This window comes from Adiantum capillus-veneris, chromosome 19, assembly GCF_014529385.1.
Source record: "Adiantum capillus-veneris isolate H3 chromosome 19, ASM1452938v2, whole genome shotgun sequence".
Classification (NCBI taxonomy): Eukaryota; Viridiplantae; Streptophyta; class Polypodiopsida; order Polypodiales; family Pteridaceae; genus Adiantum; species Adiantum capillus-veneris.
Genome location: NC_140949.1, coordinates 81254208 through 81263539, shown reverse-complemented (window position 1 = coordinate 81263539; position 9332 = coordinate 81254208). Strand labels below are relative to the sequence as shown.

The window sequence follows — 9332 nt, the reverse complement described above, 5'->3', positions numbered from 1 at the left end:
CTTATCAATGATGCCTCACTCATCGAGGCCTAGGCCTGTAAGTGTTTGTGTGAAGACGTTGATTTAAAATTAAGCTTAAAGTTATTTTAAACAACTGTGTTCTAACGCTTTATTTTACTTTCTTTGTGCAGGACTTTAGTATGGCAGACCAGTTTCCAGATCCCGCTTCTATGAGTGCAGATGCATTCATGGGCTTCGTTACACGGATGATGCCTGCTTAGATGGCAGAGGCTTCTCAGTACTGGGTAGCCAGAGGCACGGGTACTACGCCTCTGGGCTTCACACCCGAGGGTCCCACGCCTAGGGGGGGGACACCTATGGGGGGGGGACGCCTATGGGTACGACGCCTGCTTCTCCCATCACGGTCGCTTCGACACCTAGGGGTGGGGCAGAGGCTGGTACATCCTTATCTCCGCAGCACAGGTGCACTCGCCGATCTCGGCAATCATCAGGTGGAGGTGGTGGTTGCTATGGAGGAGGGTCCACAGATGCTTCGACCCCTCCTCGCTCACGACCCCCGTCCTACCCAGACACACCTCTTGGCACACCTCGGACACCTTGGGGGGCACACGATCCTAGTGCCTGCAAGATCTATATTGTACGGGAAGATGGCTCTGTTGACATGGATAGAGTCGGGACTGAGATGAGACAGCAGATTCGCCAGCTCGCGGAGCTACAGTTTTCGACCAGCATTCTGACGTCTTGGGGTGAGCAGGAAAAGGACAAAGTCAATTACATAGTGGAGACCATCCTGAGAGAGTACCAGCCTGCTCTAGGTTCAAACGTTTTTCTGAGGAGGTGGATCAAGGGTGTTGCATGGGACACCGTGAAACATCGACGAGATGCAGCTCGGAAGGCTTTCAGGACCGGCTCGCTGAAGCTTTCGGGCATCCCACACGAGACGTGGCTGCAAATCAAGGAGGATGAGTCAACAGCGGACATGCGGTTCAGACACCAGCGTGACGCCGCGCAAATACGACAGATGATCACGGGGACATCTCATCTTGGCAGCGGAGGCTTCGACACCTTTCGCTATGAGTTTGTGAGTTTCTAATCCAATCTTAACTATGGTGTTTTTAAAACGCGATGAATCATGCATTCTTATTACTTTGATTTTTGTATAAACGCAGAATCTTGCGATGCATCGAGTCCCAACACGTCAGGAGGAGTCAGATGGATATCGCAAAGGTATCTATGAAGTATTGAATGATCTTGATGCTTCAGGAGAGCCTATAGACGGAGAGGCCTTACAGTCTCGCTGATCGCTTGAGGTGCGACGTTAATATGTGTGAGTTGATTTAATTAAGTAAGTATATGTGAAGTAATATCAATACTAATTTTGTGAGTTGTCCTATGTGCAGGTTGTGACGCCTAGTCATCAGTGGACCGAATTTCGTATATATGCTTTGTGAGACACAGACACGCTTCTGTGTCTCTTTTTTGTATAGATATATATATATGGTTATGATTATTGTCAGACAGTTATTGTTTTCCTTATGGTTATGGTTATTGTCATTGTCATTGTATAGACATGGTTATTTCTCCTATTCTTGTATAGACATAGTTATGGTTCAGGTTTTGTTTATGGTTATCTGCATTATGGTTTTGATCAAAGTGGTTATGGCCGGTTATGGTTTTAAGTTATGGTTTTAAGTTATGGTTATCCTTTTAAGTTATGGTTATGGTTCGTTATGGTTATGCTTTAAGTTATGGTTATGGTTCGTTATGGTCATTGGCCTTAAATCTCATGTGAGATCCTACATGGATAGCATGTAGGAGGCGTATACATGATATGGTTTTTTTGTTAAGTTTATGTAAAAACGAAGGGAACTCTGCCGAAATTTTTGCGGGAGCACGGTTGATTTTGGTACTGCTCGCTTTCTTGGGCAGAGGGCAGGAAGTCTGGCTGTGGTGGATGTGTCCATCTTTTCACTGGGCATAGGCCAAGCTACCTGCCCTCTGCCCAAGAAAAAAAATTTCTGTTATGGTCGTCGATATCTGTGTCGCTATCTGCGTCTATATACGTGTCGCTATCTGCGTCGCCAATAAACCCTTTCCACGCTTATATCGACGCTCTTTGCGACAGTTTTACAGGGACGCATATAGCGACGTTAAGTGTCGCTATATACGTCGATAACACCTTTTTTTGTTGTAGTGTAAGAATGAGGATTTTTGTAGGACATGAGATAAAATGCCCCGTTAACTTCAATGGGTTGGTGATGAAAACATATAGTTTCTTTTACCTCGCTATTTTTTTTTTTGGGCAAAAAAAATAGGTACAAAAAAGTTGCATTTTTGCCATTCTGCGGACCTATCATCAAAGTTTCTATTGTCACGCTCAATACAGATACTATATACATGTTTTTTTAGTTTCCTTTGGGAATTTGGATTCAAAAGGAGCCATGGAGCATGTCAAAAGGATATTGGATCTCTTACTAAGTGGAACTTTGGGGACAATGATAAAGTGCTAAATACAGCAAACATGAAAAAACTGGGTTTAGCATTATGACCTCTAGAAACCCATAGAAACTACTCAATATCTAGCCAAGTTTGCAGTTTATGATTAGATATGGTTACTACCTACAAAATACACACAATTGGCCTAAGAAACTAGCAATATTGAGAAAGTTATACTTGCTATTCTAAAATGTCTCGTCTTCTTCAACAATAAAAAAACTCAACCATCATCATATACTATGCTATATAGCTATTAGGTCTCCCAAAACTCAAGGAAGATTAGCTTTATGTTATACATTCCACTTTCACAATCAAAATTGAATTTGGATATCAAGAAAGCCACCAAAAAAATCATAAAAGTGCTAATTTTGGAAAAAAAAACTGGATTATGTAATTCTTGTAAGTTGGTCATAACTTGAAATTTTAACATTTAGTTCTCCCTAGAAGCATCAAAACATGTTGAGAACTATGAAGGCTTATTCTTTAGCAATTGAAACCTCACAAACGTGAAGTTTAGAGTGGTATAGTTGCAAAACTTTGAGAAAAAAAACCAAAAACAGGACCCGTTTTCCACATAGTTTAGGTTCAAAAATCTTGTGCAAGAGTAAGGTTAATGGTGAGATCAATATTCCAAATAAAATGTCAAGTTTTTTTCAGCTCATAATGCAACTTTGTGGATATATAAAACCTAGAAATTCATTTTCATACTCTTCAAATAATTCAAGCAAAATGGTCACTTAACAGGACACAAAAGTGTCCAAGGACATAAAAGTGTCCTGTTACCATTCTAGTGTTAAAATGGGTTGTATGGCTCATACGGCCCAATTTAGCGCATAGTATGGGCCTTGACCGCCCATACGACTTATGATGGTTATGAAACTTTTCAAGGGAGGGAAAATAGTTATCACCTCCACCCGTGCAAAGTCTCGTGGCCATCCAATATGGTTTGGGTGGTTTCGGCTCATACTATACGCTAAAATGAGCCATATGGCTCATAAAACCCATTTTAGCGCATAGTATGGGTTGAGACCGGCCAAACCATATTGGATGGCTTTGAAAAATTTTACGAGTGGAGGTGACCATAGTATGGCCCATTTTAGCACATAGTATGGGCCTTGACCATCCATACCATATTGGATGGCTATGAAACTTTGCATGGGTAGAGGATTCGTGCTCAGCCCCACCCATAAAAATTTTCACAACCATCTGATATGGTTTGGGTAGTCTCAGCCCATACTATACGCTTAAATGGGTTGTATGTCTCATATGGCCCATTTTAGCGCATAATATGGGTCCTTACTGTCCATACCATATTGAATGGCTGTGCAGCTTTGCACGTGTGGGAAAATGGTACACAACCCATATGTACAAATTTTCACAACCATTTGATATGGTTTGGGTGGTCTCGACCCATATTATGCGCGAAAATGGGTCGTATGAGCCATACAACCCATTCTAGCACATAATATGGGCCTTGACGGCCCATATCAGCTTAGATGGTTGTGTAACTTTGTACAGGTGGAGAAATGCTACTTCTCCCCACCTATTCAGAAGTCTCTCAACCATCCAATATGGTTTGGGTGATCTCGGTCCATACTATGTGCTAAAATGGCATGTTTGGCTCATATGACCCATCTTAGCGTAGAGTATGGACTTTGACTGCCCATACCATATTGGATGGCAGTGAAACTTTGCATGGGTGGGAAAATGGTACTCACACCCACCCTTGAAAAGTTTCAAAGGCATCCAAATTGTTATGGGTGGTCAAGGCCCATACTATGTGCTAAAATGGGCCGTATGAGCCATACGATCCATTTGAGCGCATAGTATGGTTCGGGACCGCCGCCCAAACCATGTTGGATGGCCACAAGAATTTTCACAAGTAGGGATGAGAACCATTTCCCTGCCCTTGAAAATTTTCATAGCCATACGATATGGTATGGGCGATCAAGGTCCCTAATATGGGCTAAAATGTTTCATATGAGCCATACGGCCCATTTTAGCGCATAGTATGGTTCGGGACCGCCCAAACCATATCGAATAGCGATGAGAATTTGCACCAGTGGGGGTGAGAACCATTTTTTCACCCTTGAAATTTTTCACTGCCATTGATATTGTATGGACAATAAGGCCCATACTATGGCTAAAATGGGACATATGGCGCATGCAACCCATTTTAGCACATAGTATGGGTCGAGACTGCCCAAACCATACTGGATGGCTATGAGACTTTGTATGAGTGGAGGTGACTAGCATTCACCCACTCTTGCAAAGTCACACAGCCATCCGATATTGTTTGGGTGATCAAGGGCCATACTATGTGCTAAAATGGGACATATGGTTCATACAATCCATTTGAACTCTTCTATCATGGATTAGGTTATGATCATCTGGTATGGTTGGATCTTTGGCCATGTACATGGATATTTATTGGTTTTCTATATTTTCATCTATATGATTAGCTTTATGGGTATATATGTGGACCTTTATATGGTCATCTACATTGGTATCCTTTATATATGTGGACCTTTATCTTTATGGCCGTATATGTATACCTTTACAAGGTTATCTACATTAGTATTCTTTTATAACGGATTAGGATATTCTTGTCTATATAGTTTCTATATGGGTGTTTATATGGTCCTCTACAAGTTCATCTACAATGTTGTCTCTATGGTCATCTAGACAATTGTCTGCATGGACATATACATGGTTAACTTTGCAAAGATTGGTTGATCGGCTAATGTCATCAATATGATCAGCTAATGTCATCAATAATTTCCTCTTTATTACTATCTTTCAATGATGTATTAGGATATAGTCGTCTTTATAGTGGGCCATATGGAAATCTTTATTGGCCTCTATATGGTCGTATACATTGTCATCTATATAGATTAGCATATGATTGTCTCTATGAATATCTACATGGGCATTTATATAGTCCTCTACATTGGAATCCATATGGTCATCTCAATATAGTGCTATCATTTTTCCATAGACAACATGTCTATGGTAGTCCATATGGTAGTTTATATGGTCAGTTCTATGCTAGTCTATAAGGATAGTTAGACAATCTTATATATAGGCACACATATGGTCATCTATATGGTTGAGGTATGATCCTCTATATGGTTGCTTATACGATTGCTCCAAGCCCTTTTAAATGGTTCTTTATATGGTTAAATAGATTTTTATGTATAAGGTATTCTAGATTATTTTCTATATCATTATCTTTATTGTCGCATATATGGTCGACCACATTGGTGTCTACTTGGACAACTAGATCATCATCTATATGGAAAACTAAATTTTCATCAACTAAACGTTAAAAATATATATACACACACACACACAAGCTACCCATGTTCATCCCAAAGAAACATCACTAAATATTCAAAAACAGGTTTCTATGAGGATCATCCCAATTCAATCTTATTTACATAGCAAACATGAATTGAAAGACCCACAAAAAATCACATGAGATTATTGGACATTGTCGTGTTGTGGCACATACATAGTGGGAACGAATGCTAAGAGATTTATTTTGTGATTTTTTAGATACATAAGTATATTTCCCATAATGTACATATGCATATCTGAGTATAATATTATGAATTCTGGATAGAATTTCATATACATGACAATACTTGATGACCTTTGAGCTCATCTTCACTAACGTATTTCCATCCATTGGACCACCCACATACATAGCTTTTCTAGGTGCAACTTTCTCTGCAAAATGATTATCAACCAATTGCTCATGTATTCTTAGAATAAACTCAAATTGGATTACATATTTCTTACCGTGCATACCCTTCCAAATAATATATGCATTTGTCAAAACTGAATCTAGCATCCCCTAAAATAGCACATGCCACCACTTTCAGCCATGTATAGTAGTCTCTAGACTATACCTAGATCCTCTCACCATACTATCAAAGACATCACACCCAGCTTTGCACTTATTATATTGAATCACTATCTCTGGACAATCAAGTGAAACTTTGCAGGCACTTATAACTTGCCTCATAACTTTCCCTTCTCTCTTACCATAGACATTCGAAGAAAAAAATATCTCCTTTTTATCCATCTAGCTGCATGTAAGAAGACCTCTCTTTGCATCATATGCAAGAGGAGACTAACCATGCTCACAACGCTCAAGATACAGCATGTCTTTATCCATAAAATTCTTCTTGTTTGTCATGTATGTACCTGTGACCCACAGCCCTCATTTTTCAAGTGCATCAAGAGGTTGGCTGATGTAAACCATCTATTAAAGAACAAATAATGACCTTTTTGTTTCAAATCATTTACAAGCATGGACACAACATGATAAGACAACTCTGGGCATGGTGACTTTTCATACACACAAAAATGAGTAGTTATAGCCAGTCTTTAAGTTGCATAAATTCCATAAATGTATGCCAAATTTGTGTGGCTTCTTGGGATTATATACCCTATACATATTCATCTTGCATTCAAAAGGTATTATTCACTCATCTACAGCTACATTCTTTCCACAATTGTAATGCATTTGGAAGGTAGCGTTCAATCTTTCTTCCAATGAAAAGACCTGCCACAACTTGCACTCTCTAGTGCCTCTTACAAGTGACCTTTGCGAATTATCTCTTACATGCAAGTAGCATTTGATCTATCTTTACTCTGTTTGATCCATTTTCTTCGCATAATTTGGATAGTGCATGGCTCCCCTTTTCAATAATATTTTTTGTCAGGCATATATTGCAAATCCATACCAAGAGATACTCCAAGAGACCACAAAAATCCATGTCTATCAAGGTCACTCCACCTTCTCGTGGAGCCATGCTTACATAAATCTCATTCTCTCTTTTCTAATGCATATCAGATTGTTTTGTGCACAATCATATCCACGAAGTTTAATGGAAACAATGCTAGGAAGAGCTGAATTTCAGTGAACCCTCTTGGAATCTGTCCCAAGTCAAACCCTCTTGGAATCTGTCCCAAGTCAAACCCTACAATATCCACAAAGGAGGGAAGCTTCTTAAACATCCCATCTAGCTCCACTAGAAATTTGTCACCACTCCTCCATTTTGGAATGCATACACTAGACAAATTATCCTCATCATCACTTTCATGCAAAACTACCCCTTCAACCTCCAAAATCTCATCCTCGCATTCATCTTCCTCTCCCATAGAGACATGTTCATCACCAAAATCATCTTCTTCTCGCATATGTGATGGATGGCCCTTTTTCACAAGAGGCTTTTTCACTTTGCTCCACTTCTTGCCAAGCTTGTACCCCTTACCACGAGCATGGCTAGTGCCAGCTTTGCATGTAGTAACATGAAGCTCAACATCCTCACTAGTGGCATGGCAATCAAAATCCACCTCAGCATGTCGAGCCTTTGGCTCAACTCTACCAACAACTTTGCACTTTGGAGGACAGCCCATGTGTCGACAAGCATTGACCCTCTTCATATAATTGTTCATTATACATAGGTTCCACATGTGTAGACATTGCATGCATGGTAAGAGCGTCATCCATTGCGTCCATAACTTGCATCATATGATCCTCATCACACGCTATGGAAATCACATCATGAAGAATAGGTAGATCCACAGAAGGGTGTCATAATAATCAATATCTAATTCTCCTAAATGATTTTCTCATGTTAAACTGATCATTTAATATGGGGGGAAGTGACAGGGGAGAAAAGCTAGAATATTGGTTAAGCTAGTAGACCGTGGGATTGAAAGGAGGGAAAATAGGGATCCAAGGGGGGGGGGGGGGGGGGGGCATCTGCAAAAGATCAATGTGCAACAATGGGCTTAAAAGACCCTAAGGTTCAGCCCATTAAGACTTCCAAAATGCTAAGGTTCCAAAATTCAAAGGTTGTGTCCAAAGGTCAAACATTAGGGGAATTGGATGCTTTGTGTGTGTCACAAAAAGTCTTCATAATCCCTACATAGGAGGGGGCGAGCCTTGCAAGTAGGGGATGAGAGAGAAACTCACACACACACTCACAAGCTTCATTTGTACACAAGGGGAAAGAGGGACACATGTCAGCTCCCTAGCCCAGATGCCCACAAGGTGTACTCAAATCCTATTGGATGGCCTTGGAGGTGGACCAATGAGAATTAGGCTTGAGTAAATCTAGTTTAATCAATTTAAAAAATCTTAATAAAAGAACCAATAAGAATTAAGCTCTCTAGAAGACTATTGGACAGTCTCCCAAGGGGACCAATGAGCATTCAGCAGCCCAATGGCTTGTCTGATTCCTATTGGCCAGGAGGCAAAGGGGTCCAATGAGAGTTTAATTGCATTTATTAATTACCTAAAGCTCTCACAAAAGGGGAAAGGGGGACACATGTCAGAAGGCTATCACTTATGCTGCTTAATTTCCATTGGCTAGGCCTGGGGAGGTCCAATACAGCTGTAGCATGAGCAATTAGCAAGGGGGGTCGACCAAGAGAGAGGGGGGGATGATTTTTGCAAGGCATTATCACACACACACTCACACAATCTCATGTGTGAAGCAAAGAAGACTCTCTCTCTTCTCAAGCTTTAAATGGAAAGCTTACCACCTACTCCAAGCTTGTGAGAAGGGAGGCATACACCAACAACTCTTGGCTTTGTGATGCAAATCCAACCAAGAGCCAAGATCAATGCATGCTCATCTCCTTACCATGCTAATTACTAAGCTAAGCTATGCTAATATGAGTGATTATGTGAGGAGATGTACATCTTTCTTGTAAGAATACTCCTTTTCCTCTCAATCTACTCTCATACCCCGCTAGCTCTCACCATCTTCGAAGGTTGTGGAGGTCTTGGGTCTGAGACCATGGGGAAATGTTGTATGATAAATGTTTTGCTTAGTGCATGAAGTTTCCATCTC

General features: G+C 40.5%; 1 protein-coding gene across 1 annotated transcript in view; it reads right to left on the bottom strand.

Moving 5' to 3' along the window:
• Nucleotides 1-7367: 7367 nt before the first annotated feature.
• The window catches only part of LOC147434318 (uncharacterized), a 12332-nt gene continuing 10367 nt past the window's right edge, over nt 7368-9332 (bottom strand). The window contains exons 2-4 of the mRNA XM_086489612.1: nt 7931-8061; nt 7453-7887; nt 7368-7421 (exon numbers count right to left, since the gene is read on the bottom strand). Coding sequence (XP_086345738.1) covers nt 7368-7421; nt 7453-7887; nt 7931-8061 — 620 coding nt within the window. The remainder of the gene's footprint in view (nt 7422-7452; nt 7888-7930; nt 8062-9332) is intronic.